The sequence below is a fragment of the Emys orbicularis genome, chromosome 3, assembly GCF_028017835.1.
Source record: "Emys orbicularis isolate rEmyOrb1 chromosome 3, rEmyOrb1.hap1, whole genome shotgun sequence".
In the NCBI taxonomy this organism is placed as follows: Eukaryota; Metazoa; Chordata; order Testudines; family Emydidae; genus Emys; species Emys orbicularis.
In genome coordinates, this window is record NC_088685.1 from 134,300,056 (window position 1) to 134,321,934 (window position 21,879).

The 21,879-nt window shown below is 44.8% G+C and overlaps 1 protein-coding gene across 1 annotated transcript in view; it reads right to left on the reverse strand.

Moving 5' to 3' along the window:
* The window catches only part of EGLN1 (egl-9 family hypoxia inducible factor 1), a 41,498-nt gene extending 22,362 nt beyond the window's left edge, over positions 1-19,136 (reverse strand). Inside the window, exon 1 of the mRNA XM_065400546.1 lies at positions 18,258-19,136. Within this exon, the coding sequence (XP_065256618.1) occupies positions 18,258-19,136 (879 nt within the window). The remainder of the gene's footprint in view (positions 1-18,257) is intronic.
* Between the last annotated feature and the right edge of the window lie 2,743 nt (positions 19,137-21,879).

Consider the following 21,879-nt stretch of genomic DNA (forward strand, 5'->3'; position numbering starts at 1 on the left):
ATGCTGCAGTGTTTGAGGTGCAAATAATGCAGATAAATGTTTAACAAGAAACATTTTTTACTTAAATATTGATTGAAACATTTCAGTTTATTGTGGGCTTTAAAAGAGCTTGATTTTGTAAATTATAAGGTAGGAGTCTTTGGGGGGGGGAGAGAGACTTGGGGGGGGGGGGAAACACTCCTATGTGACGATGTTTTATCTACTCTTACAAGTAATACCTAAGTTTACTGTAAAAAAAATAAAAAATAAACTAGAGGTTTGGGGAGATTGGGCCATTCTCCCCCCACATTTTGTGCATTTGAAAGTTTGGGGAGGGGGGATTGTATCATTTCACTGTAGTCAGCTTTCCCCTTTCAGTGGGTCTTTCACACACCAATAGAAAAGGAATAAATTTTTTTAAAATAGGAAAAAATATAGCTTTACAACCACAAAAACTGGCAAAAGTACTCATGGCAGGTTTAATATTGGAGACTAACTCTTTTTAAATTAATCAGATTTCAAGTTGACAGCACACCTTTAAAAGGTAAGAAGTAATCAGACTTTCGCTCAACTCACTCTGGCAGCATTGTAGTACAGCAACAAATACTCACTGTACCTTTATTGAAAAGATGCATACTGTCTTGCCATAAGATTAGCTTCTTCTGTTTCCACCAATCAAAACGACAGTACTTTAAAAAAAAAAAAAAAAGATGGATTTACTTTTATGAATAAGAGGGTTTCAAAACTGGCCAGACCATAAATAAAGTTAAGCCATCCAACAGTATGACTGACCATTTATTTCACTGGGCATAATATAACATGCCAGCTGAAATTTAATTAGCTCAAGATTCCCTTATCAACTGGCCACAGCTTCCTTTCTCACAATGCCAAGGCTATGTGCCAGCTATCTTAACAGCAATGGAACAACTTCAACTGAAATGAATAAGAGCCTGATACCCTTTGCCAAAAACAGATCAAATGTTCTAATGAAGCACAAGCTGTTTGTTGAGTTTCACTGTTGTGGTGAATATTAGCTGAATGGATTTTAAAATGAGACCGTAAAGAATTAACTCAGGGTTTAGTAAAACTGAACAAGAACAGCTCTGAAAACTTTTCTTGCCAGTACATCATCTCCTCTTTCCACATCTACAGGATCTTTAAGAAAGCAGAGAAGTCTATTGGAATTTTAGTGGAAGATTCTTGTCAGTACGGGGGTATGGAGAGTTTTAAGACCTACAGAATTAAAGTTCTACATTACATAACTTCCAAGCACATTCAACTCCTGAATACTATCAACTTAAATTACTCATTGTTATACCAATTAAAAAAAGCTGATATAGACAAAAATATCCGCAGCCTCCTGAACTGCAGAAGTACTGGAAGGTCACAGATCTTGGCTCTACAACAGGTCAACCTAGTAGTCACAGGAAAGGAATGTCAATACAGAAATCTCCATCCTCCATCCCGTTGCTAAGAACCCCAAACTATTAACCTGACAACTGAAAATGTCAAGTGGAGGGCTGTGGGATGGGATCCCTCAGTAGCTGGGTTTAAAATATATTTATACTTAAACTGAAATCTTCGGTCCATGTATTGCCTATTAGAAACTCTACTCCAGCTAAGCACCCACTCCCCGTAAAACATAGTAGGGGTCCCTAAAATGGTTCATTGCACTCATCTGACATTGTTTTAAAGATCCTGACTGACATTTACTGAAATGCAGGATAGCGTCAGACTCTGGTTTTGGGAAAGAAATGGTGCAGACATTCTATGGGTCCTCAAAATTCTGAATACCCTCTGCTGTAGAGGTCAGAACTTTTGTAGGCCAGTCGCCATAAAAAGTAGCCTTTAGCTCGATCATGCCCTAATTGTGTTTGGACTATATTAACTGAACTATAAAAATAATCCTCAATCTTAAAGAGTTGTTGTTAGTGCCCACTAGAAATTTGAGATGTTAGGCTGTAGAGTTTTGTAATAAAGGGATTTTGTATTATTTATAGTCAAATTCCTATAAAAATATTAATTTTGAGTTAAAATTGCTCAAGTATTTCTTCCCAATGTGAATAGTGAAAAGTAATGAAAGCCTAACTTAAAACAACACTGGTTAAGCACGTAATGGCTACTGAGTTTGTCTGCAGTCACTGCACTTGAGTGTCCAGTTCAGCAGCTTTCAACCTGAGATTATGATCCCAATTTACCAGCAGTTTTTGCAGGGTCATGAGCCAACTAATTCTGATCCTCTACTGAAGATTTGCTCAGCAAAATGCAACCAGTCATCCTCAGAATCCAGGAGAGGTATCTTAAATGACTTAAATGACTAAGCAATTAGCACTGCAGTGCCTCCTTTAAAGAGCCATGAAAAACTATGCAAAAAGGAATGGGATTTGAAAAGGTCCATTGAAAGTGAATATTGAGTCCCTGAAAGGGGGGGGGAGAAAGAAAGAAAAAAAAAAAAAAAAAAGAGGCTATTAAATTCATATGTAACCCATTGCTTTCTATACTATTTTTACCATCTAAAGGAAATCTATATTCTAATAATTTGGCATTCTGCATCACCAAAACCCATCCCTATAGGAATAAATATTCTCTACATCTCTCCCCCACTTCCAAAATGGACCTTATTTCATCCTCTTGTTTCTTCACATGCAAATGAAAAATGGCTATAGTAGCCAAAGAAACAACGTTAACAAGAGGCATGCAGAATTATTATGGACAATATTATAATAGAATATCCAGTATATTCATATAAGTAGCAGAAGCTGGGGAATTCACATAACTTTCTTTGTCCGTTCATTGAAAAGGTCGGTTCATTTGCTTGTCTGTTCATTTAATATGTTACTTTATTAGCATTAATATACAGTAATCTGTAAGTCTCTTTCTGGTATTACCAAGCGCTTCCAATCATGGTTTGAGAAACTCCAAGAACCGTTCATCTGATTACATATTAGTTATTTCCCAAACAGCACAAGAGGTAGAGGAGCCTTGATTAGAGTATTAAGGGACACGAGTTAAATCAGTGGTTCTCAACCAGGGGTACATGTACCCCTGGGGGTACGCAGAGGGTACATCAGCTCATCTAGATATTTGCCTAGTTTTACAACAGGCTATATAAAAAGTACTAGCAAAGTTAGTACAAACTAAAATTCCATACAAACAATGACTTGTTTAGACTGCTCTATTTACTATACACTGAAATGTAAGTACAATATTTATATTCCAATTGATTTATTTTATAATTACATGGTAAAAATGAGAAAGTAAGCAATTTTTCAGTAATAGTGTGCTGTGACACTTTAGTATTTGTATGTTTGATTTTGTAAGCAAGTTGTTTTTAAGTGAGGTGAAACTTGGGGGTACACAAGACAAATCAGACTCCTGAAAGGTGTACAGTAGTCTGGAGAGGTTGAGAGCCACTGGGTTAGGTTACAAAACCTACTTAAAGCCTTCTTTTCAGTCAGAGTTTTCTGAAATGTTATTCTTTGCGGATAAAATATATGTTTGGCCTTCACCCTAAGGAGAGATTTTCCAAATAGTTTTAGGAAAGCCTATTTAGCTTGTTTTTGAATTATTAGTGAGAGAAGAGATAACTATTCACCTGAAAAGCTGCTTCTCTAAAGGTATGTTTGCTTGGATTCCTACTCTTGCATATTGACTCCTGGCCTTCATAACATTAGGAACAACCTTAGCTCTCAAAAATTTCAGGCCCTTTGAGGCACTGGCAAAGAGAAATTACTTATCTGCACAGTAACTTGAGTTTGAGATGTGTTGTACACACACACCATGCTCTCGAGTAGATTGGAATCTTTTGGCCAGCAGTGTCCGTTAGGGCCAAGCATGCACCGAGTGTCTTTGTGCTTTGCACTGAAGGCATAAAGGGAGGTCTCGCCCAACCAACCCTCAGTTCCTTCTCCACCGCAAAATCCAGATGCTATAGAACTCCATAACAGAAGGGATCGAGGGTGGGTCTTGGAATATATATTTATATGGAGAACAAATCTCTAAAAACTCCAGTTACAAATGTTTACAAAAGTTTAGGCTGGAAATTAGAAGGTTTCTAATTATCAGACAGGAGTGATGTTCTAGAACAGCCTTCCAATATGAGTAGTGGGGGAAAACCAACCTAACTAGTTTTAAGATGGAGCTTGATAAATTTAAAGACAGAATTACATGACTAGGTTGCCTGCAATAGCCGGAGGCTGGACTTTCTGATCCAGGAGGTCCCTTCCAGATCAGGAGTAATCAATTATTTTTTGTCAAGGTCCAAATTTCTTGGTCAAGGTATAGTCAAGGTCCAGACTCCAGAGAAAAATAATATAAAAAATAACAATAATGATGATAATAATAAGTAAATAAAAAGATTTCACAGTCTGTTCAAAAGCTTTTGGCAGTCCAGATTTGGCCCACAGTCTGCCTACTGACTACCCCTGCTGCCAGTCCTGCGTTCCTACACAGGTAAGCAATTGCTTTTTCTTCAAGTGCTATATATAGTCCACTCTTAGTGACTCAGAAGCCGTGACCCATTCTAACAAGGTATGTACTTCATTCAACCCTGCATGCAACATAGGTGTAGTCTGGCATGCAACGTAACAGAAATGTAATAAACTATCTGGTCCAGTACACTGTGACAAGTCCTAGCTGTTGTTTGAGGAACTGTCTGAAGTTGAGTGATGAGCATGGACACGGTCTCCAATTTTCCCTGAGGCAGGCAACTTCTGGCTGTCTTAGGGTATGTCTACACTGCAATTAAACACCTGTGGCTGACTCATGTCAGCTGACTCAGGCTAAGGACCTGTTTAACTGTGGTGCAGACTTTCAATCTAGGACCCTCCCACCAAACATTCATGCTGAGCATTTTGAGGTCTGGAATAGGTCCCCAACACCATTCTTCTTAGATATGAAGTAGTATTCGGAACAGAAATCTTTTCTTCTGTGTTGTGGAGGAACCTCTTTAGCTCAGAGATGAGGGCGCTCAGCCAAGAAGTAACTAGTCTCATGTGAGAGGGGTACCTGAATAAGGACTGGGAAGCTGGGTTGTGGGTAGGTGTAGTGCAGAACTGAACTGTATAATTAGACGTAATGATCTCTCAGACCCACATCTGTTATAATTAAGGCTAAGATTTTGTCACGATTATTTTTAGTAAAAGTCACTGACGGGTCAGGGGCAACAAAAAAATTCATGGAGCCCGGGACTTTTACTAAAAACAACAGTACAAGCTGCGGGGCAGGAGTGCATGGCCCCAGCGGCGGCCCCTGCCGTGGGGCTATGTGGGGAGCATAGCCTCGGCTTCAGCCCCAGCCCCTGCCACGGTTTCAGCTGCTGACAGCTGAAGAAGTCACAGAGGTCCAGTAAAATCACGGAATCAGTGACTGCCGTGACTAAATCGTAACCTTAGTTATAATGTTCCATAAACCCCAAAATAGGAAGAACAGGTTTCCAAAATATTTTAGGAGGAGGAGGAAGAGGAGTTAGAGTCAGGGTCAGTTTGTAGCTCTCACTCAACAAATCAGAAGGATTGTTTACTGGAAAATTTTGACTGTGAGGTGATAGTTGCTGTTGATCTTTTTTCCCGCCCCCCTCAATCTGTGCCACTTCTTAAGAAGCTCTGAGGGTTTCTGGTAACAGAAGGAGCTTGGGGGGTTGTTCTCAGCCTTGGGTAAGTCTGGGACTTATCATGCTTCCTTTTCACTGCAGATGTGTATGGCACCCAAAGGTAGTGCAGAAATTCTTAAAGAGTGCGGAGGGCATCATCTGTCTTTCTACTGAATAAACTGGGGCCCTCGAGCAGAAGATCCTCTACCGTGGATTGGACCTCTCTAAGTGGCGCTGCATCACCACTGATCCTGCCATGGAGCATGAAGCAGTATCTGCAGCAGCCAGAGATGCTCATAAAGACACTCGCTATTAACTGACCTTCAGTAATTACAGAAACTGTTCTCTATGATCTTGTGGCAATTTCTCAATAAAGTCTGCAAATTCAATGTAGTTGAGAAAAAAAAACATACCATACTACGGGTGCTCGATAATTACAGATTCTCAACTGCAAACTTGGAGTTAAATAATTTTTATGAGCAAATGGATCCAAACATTTTGTATCCCTTTGAGTCAGGGCTATTTTAGAGTGATGTTGTCTGCTCTTTTTGTTTGCAGCTGCTACTACAAGAAAGCCTTACTACAAGAGAAGAATACAGATATACAGCTCCCCCAGAAGACACAAAATACCTTTTGTCAGCTTTCTTGGCTGTTGGGGCTATAGTAGCTGGCATCTGCCAGACAGTTTTTTTAGGTTCTAAAGGGGCCTCATTTATTGGGAGAGTAACCCATCCTGGCACAGACTGATGTCCTCCTCCTCGTGACGTTGTTCCTCCTCAGATGGTTCTTCGGGATGTTCCTTCTCAAGAGGGGTTGCTTAAGGCTGAGCAGTTTTCTGCCTCCAAATAAACACACTCTCTCTGGAATGGTGTATGTGAAGTGTGTTTCCAGTAAGGAACCCCAGGGCTCCAGTATGGCTATGAAAAGGCATTATAAAGGAATGAGAGAGGGCCTTAGTAGGATGGATACCAGGGCACATGGAGGAAGTAGACTCTTACAATGTCTAGAATAGGATGACACTCTGGAATCACTCTCCAAGTCAAAATCTGGAGAGGGGTCTTTAGGAGAACAGGTGGACAACTCGCCTTCACTGTTGGGATTCTGAAGTAAGATATTTTCATCACCAAAGGAGAAGCTGCAGAGGAAGCAGTAGTTGGTCATAACCCTCACAGTCCTTCAAAACCATGAACCTCATTGGTACTTATGCTGAGGGGGACTAATGTAAAACAGGTATTTTTAAAAGGGTAATGCTGAGACACTGGCAGTTGGTCTCAAAAGGAGGCAGGCCCATTTGGGTCTCAAAGTGAAAGGGCCAAGAATCTTTTCAGACCTAGAGGAATTCTGGCCTGACTCAAGCCAGGAGCAAAGACCTAGTCACTACGCCATCTTTAAGAGAGGAAAAATAAGTTTGCATCTAAAAAAGTGTATAACTTGTTTCTCCACCAATAATTCAAACATGAACTAGATGCCAGAAGGGGGCTGCACATCACAACCTTTGTGGGAAGGAGCAGCCAGAGAACAGCAGAAAGTAGATCGTACTTTGAATGTTGAACAAAGCATGGACTGAGAAGAAGGGACAAGAAAAAGAAGAGGGCAAGGAGAGGCTGAGAAAGGAAACAATGAGACTGAGATGTAGTGTTTCTGCTCATTCTTAAAAAAAATAAAAATCTTTAACATTACATTAAGGTTACAAAAGTTAAAAACAATGAAGTAAGGCTATGCAAAAGTATATATTCTTATAACTAACCTACATTGCCTCTATTGTATATTAAAAACACATTATCAATTTAACTACATACAGAAATATTACACAGATGTACAATGTGGTTATGTCAGTACTCAGGTTACACAGTAAAAGGCAGTTTTTTAATTGCTAAACCATTGTTCACAAAAATGAGGGAAAGCAAATGGCCAAACATTCTTTTTCTAAAGAACTGGGCAGTGAGTACACATGTAACAGAGAGGGCCATTTGAGGACCCTATATTTAAAAATAAAAAGGCTCTTTACCTATATAATCACCTTTTGTAGAAGCGAGGATCAGGATGAATAAAGGATGAGTGAAGGATGGAATAAAACATTCACTTCAATGCTGAATTAGCACTTTTTTGTGCTTAACATATAAACCAGCCTCATCACCCACTGTAATTCAACCACTGAAGGTGGAAGTAGACACTATGAGAACCTATAAGTTTAGGCCACATCTATGCCATGGGGACTACACTAGCACAGCTATGGTGCTGTAGCTATGCTAGCATAACCCTGTAGAGCAGACACAGCCTATAGTAATGGAAGGGGTTTTTCATCCTCTGTTAGAACACCACCTTCCCAAGCAATGGTAGCTAGGTTGACAGAAGCATTCTCCCATCAACCTAGCTACACCTACAGCAGGAATTTAGGTTGGCATAGCTACATCACTCAGGGAAGTGGATTTTTCTCACCCTTGAGCACCAGAACTATGTCAACCTAAATTTTACATGTAAACCAAGATTTAGCCATCTGTGATAGGATGAAATAACTGTGGTGGTTGTGTCCAACCCCTTGCCCTACCAAAAGGCAGAGGAGAGTAAAGATCCAGCTAGTCCAGCCACATCACATACTGGAATATGAAATATGCTTTCAATGAACCACCACACAAGGAAAAAGGTTTCTCCATAGCTTTGGATAAGTAAAATTTTACCAGAAAGGACTACTAACAATCTGACAGCAGGAGATTAAATTATGATTGAGTAGACAATATAAAAGCTGAATATAGTAGGGATAGACTTTGGGGGCATACGTACTGTAAGAGTTAGGACATAGATGCTGGAGCTCTCATAAGATTAGATTGGATTTACTAACTTTCTAGAAATAATTTTGACTTCTTAGAAACTAACTTTCCAACAGTAATATTATTATGTAATCCTACTAATGTAACCAAGTTCTACAGACTAGGAACAGAAAAGACCTTTTATGCAAAGCCTGCTCTGTGTAATGGTTGGGAAAGACCAGAATCACAGCCAGAAATTATACTGCCAAAAAAAGAAAATCCCCAACATGCCAGGAATACCTATACCAGGAAAAACAGTGAGGAGAGTACTATGACACATTATCAGATTCTCATATGGTGTAATTTAGAGGGAAAACATATGAGAAGGAGTCCAAAACAGCATTTTGTCCAGAATGCAACTTGGCTGCAGACTCAGAATTAAATCCAGTGGTGCATGCTCTATCACTGGATTTAATTCCCCATAATACTTAATTTAGCAAGATAATGGTTATTTTAGAAATCAGTACATTGTTATACTTAAGGGTTCATAACCAATAGTCCAGAATCTCCAGTCCACAAAGTTCACTTTCCACTATTTTTGTGGTGAAAAGTGAATTTATATGGTGCAAAGCACCCAGGAGATTGTCTCTAGAGAATTCCCCCTGTGCAAGGGGAATCTCCACCACCAGCTCAGAAGCCTTCTCTGCCAACTCTACTGCACCATGTGTTGGAGCTTTACTCTAGTGTAAAGAGAAGAAGGAGACACTTGGGCAGGTAAGGGGCATGTCAGAGAGGGGCTCTAATACACCCAATTCTCCACTGGACTAAGGACCCTGAGAGATCTTACATCAACGGTGTAAATTAAACTTGCTCACCTTGCAGTTTTAACTTAAGCCAGGACAAAATAGCTGAGAGACCACCTTTTTGTTCCATGTTTGTATAGGGCCTAGCACAATGTGGTCCTGCTCTCTGAATAGGGCCCCTAGGTGCAGCAGAAATACAAATATTAAATAATAATAGTCAAGCAGGAAGCTACAACTGACTTCCTCCCAGTCTCCCCTCCCCATTGCTTCTAAGCAGAACCCAAGTGCAGTGGAGAATCAAGCACAATTTGTTTTAAATGTGCTACCCACTTTTTAGTCACTGCTCTAGGAATACATTCTTTCTGATTTTAAAAAGGGCATGCTTTGAAAAGAATGGTCACATTTGTACCTTATCTTTGCAAAAAAGAGTATACAGTGAAGTTCTGACTACCTGAAGGTCATCTGAGACACCTGAAACTTTCATACAGTGATGTTAAATGTGATCAGGAATGCAAATACAGCAGATTTTAATGTCACTGTGGTTTGAGGAAGTTGATTTTAAATTGATCTGCTTAAACCAGTGCAAGCCCCTAATGTAAATAAACTCTTGTTTAAGTTTGTCATTTTAGTTTGCATTGCTAACTATCAAATTAAGGCAAACAAACAATCGATTTGAACTGATTGGATTAAACCTAGCCTATTAACTAGCATAAGAAATATTTTTGTAGTGATGTCCACAAAGCCACACTCCCTGCAATGTAAAAAGAGTACAACAGATGAGTATTGCATTTAATTGTAACACGTTATCACCTTTATTCAATAAAACTTAAAAAATGCAACTTACTACACCTCTTGCTTTTGTTCTATAGTCTTTCCCCTTCCTGGACTGCACTTCACTTTTTTTTATTTTCCCTGTAATAGATCATAACTATCTCTCTTCCTGTGTCATCAATGTCGGTCTCTTTTTCTCTGTCCCTCCACTTGCTTATGCATCTTTCCCTATGTTGTGTTCTCTACCACCTCTATATTTCCTTTCTCCTCCCTCTCTCCCAAAATATCAGTCTACTCTCCCAAATAGAGAAGATTCCTCAGACTAGTAGATGTTAGATAAATATTTCAAGGCCCAGCTACTACTCCTTTTCATACACTTAGGGCTTGTCTACACTGGCTATTTACAGCGTTGCAACTTTCTCGCTCAGGGGTGTGAAAAAGCAACAAGTTTCAGCGCTGTAAAGCACCAGCGCAGACAGTGCACCAGCGCTGGTAGCCGCGCTCCCAGCACTGATAGCTACGCCCCTCGTGGAGGTGGGTTTTTTTAAGAGCGCTGTGCCACGACCACACAAGGCACGTTTAAGTGCTGCCGGGGCAGCACTTTAGCATTGCCAGTGTAGACTAGCCCTTACTAAATAGCCTTCTAATGGTAATGACCCCCGCTCCAACCACTATATAAGCCTTGGTTAAATCTGAACTGATGATCTTGTGAATGTTCATGTCTCAACTGCTTACTGAGGAAAAACTTTCAGTACTGAAATCAATTACTTAAATTTTTGGATGTTTTTCCAATAGTATTAGCCATTAAAATGGCATTTTGTCCTTTCATCAGCAATCCACTCACTTCTGTAAAGGCACCCAGCTATCAGCTAAAGCAGAGAGAGTTTTTGCTTTTGCATCTCTAGAAAAAAGAAGGTAGAAGATTGAAAAAGGTGTAAAATATTACAGTTGTTTTCAACCAATGAAACATTTATGAAACAACATAATTCCTACCCTTTTATTACAGCAGGCTATGGACTGGAGTCATTTATGATTCATTCCTTCTCCTAACAGAACAAGTTTGTTTACAGGGCTTCGACCAGTGCTGGTAACAGGTCAAATATTCAATAAAAATGCTGTGGTGACTTCTGTGCCAATACTCACCCTCGCCACACCCTCAACAACAACAAAAAATCTATTTTCTAGACACAAGTACAAAAGACCAGACAAGAGATTTTACTGAATCAGGTTGTAAGGACTGTTTTGACTAGGTGTATAAACATCAAGGTTAGAGTCAGAAAAATGTAAAGAAATCTGCTGAGAGATAAGTGTGTGCATTAAAATTACATGCATGCTTTTTTACCAAAACAAAAAAATACCTTCACTATTGAAGAGACAATTCTGAAGGCCAACTTTTAGTTTTGTATTTCAATTTTTTTTTACAAAAATCCTATTTAGGGACATCACTTAGTAGGACTACTTAGGCCTGGTCTACACGGGGGGGAGGGGAGAGGGGGGGAAAATCGATCTAAGATACGCAACTTCAGCTACGAGAATAGCGTAGCTGAAGTTGACGTACCTTAGATCAAATTAAAATTACTTACTTTGCGTCCTCGCGGCGCTGGATCGACGGCCGCGGCTCCCCCGTCTACTTTGCTTCCGCCTCTCGCACTGCTGGAGTTCAGCAGTCGACGGGAGAGCGATTGGGGATTGATTTATCGCGTCTACACTACACGTGATAAATCGATCCCCGATAGATCGAGCGCTACCCGCCGATCCAGCGGGTAGTGTAGATGTACCCTTAGAGTGCTTGTGCTATGGGAGTATACTGCACCAGACCTTGCTGGTAAAGCTGAGCATTCTTGTCCTGCCAGAGCAAAGGCCAACTCTAAAATGATCCCTGTAGCCCATAGTATTTTATGCTGATTTACCTACTATCCTGTTAAAGTACTTTGTTGTCATGAATATCAAACATCATAAGGCTTCTTTTACATTCTCCATACACCCATACTAAGCAATCCAAAACATTAGACACAAATATAAAAAACAATGTTTGGAAGGCAAGATTGCAACTGTCCCTATAACGAGCCAAATGTACTTAATACAGTAAACAATATGTAAGCTATAGCACGGCAAAGTGCATTATACCAGATACCTATGTAGGTTGGGGCTTACACAAAGCTGGATCAGTAGTTATAGATGGGAATCTAATATAATCACACTTCTTCTAGTGTGCCATTGTTTGTTTTAAAAAAGAAAAGCAGTTTTTGCTACCAAAGAAAAGCACACTTTTGGTGTAAGGACTGTTCAGAACAGGGCTTGAAAATTTACTAGACTACACAGTACCCAGAACTAAGCCTGTTAACCAAAGGTCAAAATGAAAGGTGCCCCACCAGCAAGGCCAAATGGCAGTGACCCAATGTGGTGCCCCACCCCTTATCCCTCTGATCTGCCAGGAATGTGGATGCTCAGACTCTTAACATACTGCAATTCCCTCAACCCTGGGACAAAAAGAAGGGGGAAGGAAGGAAGAGACTCATTTTTCATAACAGTTTTTATATAACAGTTGTATAATAAATGTGGAGCCTTCTTTCCCTCCTCCTATCAAGCAGCCAATGGTTGGAAAGTCTCCACTACTCTACCCCTCCCCCACCCTTTACTTTTTGGGTTCTCCTCTACCATGAATAGTATTTATTATACTGCTGTCTGCGCACAGCCAGTCCCCTGCTGTTCAGGTGTCTCAATCATCCTCACACCTTCACCTCTTTGTCTCTGTCCTATCCACCTTGTGTGTGTTCCATCTCTACTATTTTCCTCCCCAGAACTGTACTACTCAATCAGGTGATCGCGATTAGTTTCACTATGCTACTCTTGCCAAACAGAGAAAGCACTCTGAAGGAGTGGCACAAGTGCAATTCTGTACAGTTGGTGGAGGCTGAGGTAGGAAGAAATAAATATTCGTTTTCATAGCACTCCTAGTCTCGGTTAGCTGTGGGAGTAAGTGAATAAGCTTGGTTCAGAAATATACACTAGACCAGGGGTAGGCAACCTATGGCACGCGTGCCGAAGGCGGCACGTGAGCTGATTTTCAGTGGCACTCACACTGCCCGGGTCCTGGACACCGGTCCGGGGGACTCTGCATTTTAATTTAATTTTAAATGAAGCTTCTTAAACATTTTAAAAACCTTATTTACTTTACATACAATAGTTTAGTTATATATTATAGACTTATAGAAAGAGACCTTCTAAAAACATTAAAATGTATTACTGGCACGCGAAACCTTAAATTAGAGTGAATAAATAAAGACTCGGCACACCACTTCTGAAAGGCTGCCGACCCCTGCACTAGACCGAATACCTTGGCAATTTTAACCTTCCTTTTGAGACTTTTCCCTCTTCTCTCCTTTTGTCTATCCCCTAACCCACTCAAGAGAACGATTCTTGTCAATTCACTGACTTCCACTTTGTCCCTGATGAAAAAGTAAGTTTACCCCCAGCAGCACAAGCATTAACCTCAGAAAAGCAACATCTCTCTAAACCTTTTTCTCTCTTGGAGGGATCTTGTCCATAACACATCCCCAGAGATTTCAGAAGGTACAGACTGCATCCAAGTAGGACTAACCACATTCCATCAATCTTATTCTTACTCCATTTAGAACTAACTGCAGGAAGGAATTCTCTCCTGCCCATTTACATCATTTCACAATTAGCCAGGTGGTTTCTGAGGTGGAGGTGTAACCACCTCTGAAGCATCAGGTATCTGCCACTGCCAGAAGCTGGTAGGATACCAGACTAAATGAACTAATAGTTTGATGCTGTATGTCAACTCCAATAGTCCTTCTTCTAAGCCCCCGTCTTGCTATTTACACCATACTACCCATCTATCGTAAACTGCAGGATTGGGGTCTGAATTACAAAAAGGCAGAGGCCATGGAAAATGTAGGATTACCATTCAAATAGTACTACTCCAATTTTAAATCTAACAATACTACAGATTTTAGGAGGCTGTTTTGTAATATTTTAACTTTGAGGTTTTTTTGAGTGGAATACTTACTTGAAGGATGAATTGGCTAACAAATGCCACGCTATGGAGTTACGCAAGAAACCCACACAATCATAGCATGTCAGCCAGCAGTTTCCAACATAATAGCCTTTCAAATTAAGTGTCAGTACACCAAGGTACACAAACAAAATTCCACACACACTCTCCATCAGCAGGGAAATCTATTTAATTTACTATATCCCAAAGGAGGCCAGGGCTACCCCCCTTCCAGTTTCTCCCTCTCCCCCATAGCTTCCTACTAGCTGATGCTCTGCAGCAACCAGAGTCTGTCACAGTGCAACAGACACACATTGCTTCTGAGCAGTTCACACTAACATTCTTATGTTGCAACAGAAGTAGCAAGTTGTCAGAGATGTCTGAAAATGATGTTTAAACTTTTTTGCAAAAGTTTAAAATGTTTGATATTTTTTTCTTATTACTAGTCCTTTATTAAACTTAGAGATGTCCTATACCGGGGTTGGCATCCTTTCAGAAGTGGTGTGCCGAGTCTTCATTTATTCACTTTAATTTAAGGTTTTGCGTGCCGGTAATACATGTTAACGTTTTTAGAAGGTCTCTCTCTATAAGTCTGGAGTGTGTGTGGAGTTGCAGGGCAGAAGGCTGGGGGGGGGGGGGGGGCGCGGGGGGGGGTTTCAGGGCAGAGGGCTGGGTGTGTGTGGAGGTGCAGGGCAGAAGGCTGGGTGTTGGGGGGAGGTCAGGGCAGAGGGCTGGGGGTGTGTGGAGGTGCAGGGCAGAGGGCTGGGGGGGGAGGGGGGAGGGGGGGTTTTCAGGGCAGAGGGCTGGGGGGGTGGGGGGGGTGCAGGGCAGAGGGCTGGGGGGGTGGGGGGGGTGCAGGGCAGAGGGCTGGGTGTTGGGGGTGACTCGAGGTCACGGCAGAGGGCTGGGGGTGTGTGGGGGTGCAGGGCAGAAGGCTGGGGTGCTCGGCTCGTGGGGGTGCTCCCAGCCCCCTGCCCTGAGCGGCTCAGGGCAGGGGGCTGGGAGGGATATGCCCTGTTCCACCCCCTTCCCCCAGGCTCCGTCCCTACCTCTCTCTGCCTCCTCTATGGAGCTGCGTGCACACTGCCGCTCTTCCCCCTCCCCCTCGCAAGGGCCATCTCCGGCAGGGAGGAGGAGGGGCCGGAAAGCAGTGGGCGGGGGGGCTGAGTGGGGCAGGGGGCCGGGACCCCCCCCCCACCGCTCTCCCCTGCGGGGGCAGGAGGCAGAAGCTTGGTCCTGTGGCAGCCAAGCTTCCCTCCTCCCCCGCTTCTTCCCCCAGCATGGCGCTTTCCAGCCCCTCCTCCTCCTCCTCTCACCGGGCAGGCAATGTGCCACTCAAAATCGGCTCGCGTGCCGTGTTTGGCACGCATGCCATAGGTTGCCGACCCCTGTCCTATACAGTCTCCTGTAAAGGCTGATTTTTTTCTTTAAGAACCCAAAGAAAACAGTTGCAAGTCAGGATGACTATGACATGAAACTTCGAATTCCATGTTAAGAGGGCTAGTGTCTCAAAAAAAACCCACTAAGGAAAATATGAATGTACTCATTTTTGGCAAAACTGGCAAAGAAAACATCTCACAAACAATCACACCTTTCCTCTCCTCACCACTTACATTTTACAGTAGGTTATAAAAACAGCACTGCCTGATGACTTCACTACAGGTCAACAAGTTACAAACTTTAAAAAAAAAAAAAAAAAAAACCACCACCACACACACACACACACCTGGACACTTACCCAATAATTTCCATTTTGTTGTATTCATAAGTGTGCCAAATATTGCAATCTGACATATTATAGTCACTCTGTAAGCCCTAGTCCCATATCTGGCAGTTTTATGCAAACACCTATTTACAGCACTTTCTGTATTACTACACCAATGCAACACATTGTAATTTAATAGACTACATACATGCTAAAGCCTCCATTGCCAAGAGCATGTTCATAAGCAAACACCCACTAAGTAATTCTAGAAGTATTCATAACAAGAATTACTATTTCAGAATTTATAAACTGAAGTAATCATGAGAAACTGATCAAACACTATTGTAGCATGAGATCTCCCAAGTGGTCAAATTACTTAATATCAAAAGGGGAACACTACAGACAGTGACCATCACATTCCAAATTTTCAGGGACCACCAGTTCAAACAGAATTTAAAGGAGGATCATTTTCACCCTTGTGTAGAGTGTGAGAGTTTCCACAGCAGATACTGTATATCTTCAGACCTGTCTTTTACTTATGAAGAAAAAGAAAAAACTCAAGTCCGTCAAATTAAACTGCATCATTTTCAAAACTATTTCCCCACCTGTACAATATGAGTTTTCTGTCACATTCAGAATAAAAAACTGCTGTGCATATAAGAGGATAGAGAAGAGGAAAATTAGAACTAAAGTCCTCTAGCAACCTTGACATTACAGATCTGCCTCATCTTTCTCATGAGGAGAGACACCTCTATTTGAAGCTGTGTTTCTGAAGCGGTGTTTCTTGTACTTTCACAAACAAGGATTGTGCTGTATGAGTTGAGACATTTAATACAGTATTACAGTTTTGCATATGGGATGTAGCATTCATGAAAGCATGCCCGCTGACTGTCCTAGAAATGGAAGTCAGACACAGAACCAGCACAGCACTGACAGCAGCAATCACTGTTGTATGCAGTGTAGTTTTAGCCATGTGGGTCCCAGGATATTAGAAACACAAGATGGGTGAGGTATCTTTTTTTTTTATTTATTTATTTCGAGCCACACAAAGCTCTTCTTCGGGTCTGATTTTTCCCAGAGCTCTGTGTGGCTCAAAAGCTTGTCTCTCTAACCAACAGAAGCTGGTCCAATAAAAGATATTACCTCACTCACCAGCAATACACATTACCCCACCCTGACATTTAGGGACAACCCTCTAGGAATGAGAAGCTGTTCAGTTCCCAGGACTATCCAATCCTTGGCCCCAGCCAAGCCTATGATTACACTTGCAATGAGAATTTTAGAGTGTTCTAAACAGGGTTAGACAACACAGCAGTTAAAACGCTGTTCATGTAATCCTCCTGTTGCTATTACCAGCAGAGTTTCTTTGGTGCTGCACAGTGACAACATTGACTAAGATGCTCAATATTGGCATCAGTGGAGCTCGCCTGTCAGTGGCGTTTTTGACAAGAGGAAACAGACTAAACTATTTTATTTTTCAGTTCTCACTTGAGTTGCCCCTTCGGCGTGAGACAGAAGGGCAGCGAGAGGTGATGATCTAACTCATTAACCCTGTTTGGCCTTAGAGGAGCTGCTAGAAAGGTGGACAGAATCATAGACTATTAGGGTTGGAAGAGACCTCAGGAGGTCATCTAGTCCAATCCCCTGCTTAAAGCAGGGCCAACCCCAACTAAATCATCCCAGCCAGGGCTTTGTCAAGCCGTGCCTTAAAAACCTCTAAGGATGGAGATTCCACCACCTCCCTAGGTAACCCATTCCAGTGCTTCACCACCCTCCTAATATCCAACCTAGACCTCCCCCACTGCAACTTGAGACCATTGCTCCTTGTTCTGTCATCTGCCACCACTGAGAACAGCCTAGCTCCATCCTCTTTGGAACCCCCCTTCAGGTAGTTGAAGGCTGCTATCAAATCCCCCATCACTCTTCTCTTCTGCAGACTAAATAACCCCAGTTCCCTCAGCCTCTCCTCATAAATCATGTGCCCCAGCCCCCTAATAATTTTGTTGCCCTCTGCTGGACTCTCTTCAATTTGTCCACATCCCTTCTGTAGTGGGGGGGTGGGGGGGAAGGACCAAAACTGGATGCAATACTCCAGGTGTGGCCTCACCAGTGCCAAATAGAGGGGAATAATCACTTCCCTTGATCTGCTGGCAATGCTCCTACTAACACAGCCCAATATGCCATTGGCCTTCTTGGCAACAAGGGCACACTGCTGACTCTCATCCAGTTTCTCGTCCACTGTAAACCCCAGGTCCTTTTCTGCAGAACTGCCGCTTAGCCAGTTGGTCCCCAGCCTGTAGCAGTGCATGGGATTCTTCCTTCCTAAGTACAAGACTCTGCACTTATCCTTGTTGAACCTCAGCAGATTTCTTTTGGCCCAATCTTCCAATTTGTCTAGGTCACTCTGGACTCTATCCCTACCCTATAGTGTATCGACCTCTCCCCCCGCTTAGTGCCAACTGTGAATTTGCAGAGGTTGCCATTCATCCCATCATCCAGATCACTAATCAAGATGTTGAACAAAACCATGCGCAGGAGGAGGAAATGGGCAAGGAGAGAAGCCCCAGGTATTGGGGAGCTTGGGGTAGAGGCCGAGCCGCAGGTGTGTGCGCGAGATGAATGGGGGGAAGGGAGGGTCACTCACTTTCGTCCTGCCATTGATTTTGTAGTTGCCCAGCTTGCCATTGCAATGGCGGATGAGATCGTCCATGCTGTTCATGAGGAGCCCGATGGTCTGGCAGCCCGGCTCCTTGCCCTCCACCCAGGTGATCTTGTCCCCGCGGATGTCCTTGGAGGAGTCGCTCTTCTGGCTGACCAGCTGCCCGTCGGTGAAGCGGCCGGTGTGGTGCAGGGCCCGCACCTCCCGGGCGATGCGCCCACCCACCTCCTTGCCCAGGAACTCGTCCACCACGCAGATGCCGTGCTTGTTCATGCAGGGCACGATGTACTCCAGCGCCAGCCGCTGCGGCACCAACGACTTGGTCTGCCCGTTCGGCCGCAGCGCGCCCCCGCCGGCCCCAGCCTGGCCCCCGCCAGGGTATAGGTTGGATTTGTCCCGGTAGACGAGCCCCGCCTCCCCGCCCGGAGCTGCCGCCGCCGCAGCCTCCTCTTCGGCGGGGGCCGCCGCCTCCGACAGCGCAGCAGCGGCCGTGGGAACGTGGTTGTTTGTCAGAGGCGCCGCAGCCGCAGCCTCCTCCTCAGCGCCGGGGCCCGCGCCCGGCGGCACCTTCTTAGCTACGGCTCCGTCCTCCCTGCCGCCGCCTGCTCTCGCGGCGGCCCCGGCGTGGTGCTCGGCAGCGCCCCCTGCCGCCGCCGCGCCGCCACCGCTGCGGCAGATGAGCTTGTGCTTCTTCCAGTCCTGGCGCTGGTGCTCCTTGCTGCAGTAGAAAGAGCTGCGGCAGCGGCCGCACCGCAGCAGGTTCTCCATCTTCCCGCACAGCTCGCAGTACTGCCGGTCCCGCTCGCTGCCGCCACCCCCGCCGCCCTGGCCGGCCCCGCTGCCCCCGCCGCTGTCATTGGCCATGGCGCCGCCGCCCCTGGTGCTCCGGGGGGTCGTGGGGGGCAGCAGCGCTCAGGCGGGCCGCGCTGGGAGGGAGCCTGGGAGGGCGGGCAGCTCTCACTGCATCATGGCCGTCCCTGCTCCGCGGCGGCCTCCGCTCCCCTGCCTGCCTCCCGCGACGGAGCCCGGGCCTCCTCCTGGGTGGGGAGCGGGCACCCGCGGGAGCCGAGGCCGCTCTGGTCTCCCCAGGGGCTCAGGCTCGCCACCGCCTCATCGCTGCTCCGGCGAGGGAAGCAGCGGGGAGTGCCGGAGCCGCCGCCTCTCCCCTCTGCGCCGGGAACTAGGGTCTCCTCCTCTTCCCGGTGCGGGTCGGCGTCTCCTCCCTTCGCCTCGCCGCTGCCTGAGTCGGGGGGGTTGCGGGGGTGAGGAGGCGGCGCCACTATCTCTGCCCGCTTTGCACGTACGCCACTTCCAGCCAGCCTGCGCGGCCGGGGCGGGGCCGTAGAGCAGGGGGAGTGCGGGCCAGCTCAGCACTGCTGCAGCGTTGGGGGTGGGGCTGTAACACCCCTCCTGAGGGAGGTTTTAGTTCGTCAGCCACCTTAAAGGCCGTGATTTGTTTGTATTAGAGCAGATGGGATGGATTTTGCCCTCAGTCACTTTAAGCAGCCCTGTCAGGACATGAGTAGACACCCCTTTGCTCTCTCTCCGGAGCCCAGTTGGAGCTGAGGCCAAACCAAAACCTTGGAACCAAGCACCCACATTTTACAAAAATCTGTTCTGACCTCCTCGACCCCCCTCCCCCCCCTGTGCTTTGCACTGCTGTCTGCTAAATGAACTACAGTTATTTATCTAATAGCAGCCATGTGCTCAGTGCTGTACAAACATAAGAAGTGGTGTGTCTGGTACATAGTAGGACACTTGATTTATAGTCCCAAATTCTGCCACTGATCTACTGAGTGGCCTTGGGCAAGTCACTTAAAGGGAAACAGCTTGAATTCACACTTATGTCTGAAAATTATTTATTTACTATAGTTATAAGACCTAAGGTTACTATAATGGAAAGGTTAGCAAAATTGTGCATTTGACAACACTTTCTGCATAGTCAATTACACTATGGTTTCTCATGTACACAGTTTCAGCTGGGCCCTCAGTCAGCAGCCACCACTCTCTGGCTGCCCAGCTCTGAAGGCAGCAGCACAGAAGTAAAGATGGCATGGTATGCTATTGCTACCCTTACTTCTGCTCTGCTCCTGGCAGGTCACTGCCTTCAGAACTGGGCGCCCTGCCAACAGCCACCGCCCTCTGGCCACCCAGCTCTGAAGGCAGTGCAGAGGGTGACCCCTCTGCAACTCCCTTTTTGGTCAGGATCCCCAATTTGAGAATTGCTGGTCTCTCCCGATGGTAAAAGCACACAAAAGACCAGATTTCATGATCCGTGATGCGTTTTTCATGGCCATGAATTTGGTAGGGCCCTACACACAAGTACAAAATATTATAAAAATGACAGGCAAGAAAAGCCAAGATTTAGATCAACAGCATGGATGTTTTGAGATAAGGAGAGCAAATCAAAGATGACATCTGCATTCTGGCCTTTAGTGACAGGGATGATTCCTAGTGGTGTTATTGACACTGATGGAGAAAGAAGGAAGTGGAGGGGGCAGACTAGGTGGTCAGTTTTTGCCATTTCAAGCTGATGTTGTGAAAGTCAAAAGATATCAGCTAAATGGACCAAAATGTAGATATGGTTGGAGATAGCCCAGCCAGGGCGGCTGATCTAGTAAGTAGCCTAGGACTTGAGAGACCCGGGTTTGAGTTTCTGCTGTGCAGAGCCATCCTGTCTATTGGACGGATTGGGGCAACCACCCCAGGCCCTGTGCTTTGGGGGGGCCCTGCGCTTTGGGACATGGGATCCAGGGCAGCCTGGGGGGTTAGCGGGGGGCCTGGCGCCAGTAGCAGCAAGCGACCCAGCTCCAGCGCACCCCGCTCCGCCGGATCCTGGCATCACTCGGGAGGAGACAGAAGCCAGAAAGAGGTGGGGCGGGGGTTTGGGGGAAGGGGTGGAATGGGACCGGGAGGGAGTGGGAAGAGGCAGGGCAGATGCTTGGGGGAAGGGGTGGAGTAGGGTCAGGGCCTGGGGCGGAGGGGGGGGTGTCCTTGGCCCTGCACCCCACTAGGGACGGCCCTGCTGCTGTGCCATTGACCTTAAGCAAGTAATTTTGGGTGGGATTCACACAGAGATTTAGGCACCTAACTCCCACTGATTTCAATGGTAGGTGCCTAAATACCTTTGTGAATCCCACCTTTACCCTCTCTGTGCCTCTGTTCCCTATCTGTAAAATGGAGATAATAGTACTTCCCTACTACAAAGGGGTGCTGTGAGGATTAAGATTGTGAGGCAGTCAGATACTATGGTAATGCAGGCTGTATAGGTAACTAATACAGATAGGAAAGTTAGCTTTGAGAGTTATTGGCATAGAAATGGTGATTAGTGGAAGTGAGCAGATGCAGTCACCTAGATAAAGGATGTAAAGGGAGGAGAGAATGTGCCAAGTGAGGGATACTCCCAGAAAGTGGGAGGAGGGAGGATTAAATAAATTATTAGAGTCAGAAGGAGAATTAAAAGAGGACAGGATCATGAAAGCGCAAAGGACAAGATTTCAAGGGGAGTGTGACCAGTGGTGTCTAAGGCCTGGTCTACACTACGAGTTTAGGTCGACTTTAGCAGCGTTAAATCGAATTAAGCCTGGACACGTTCACACGATGAAGC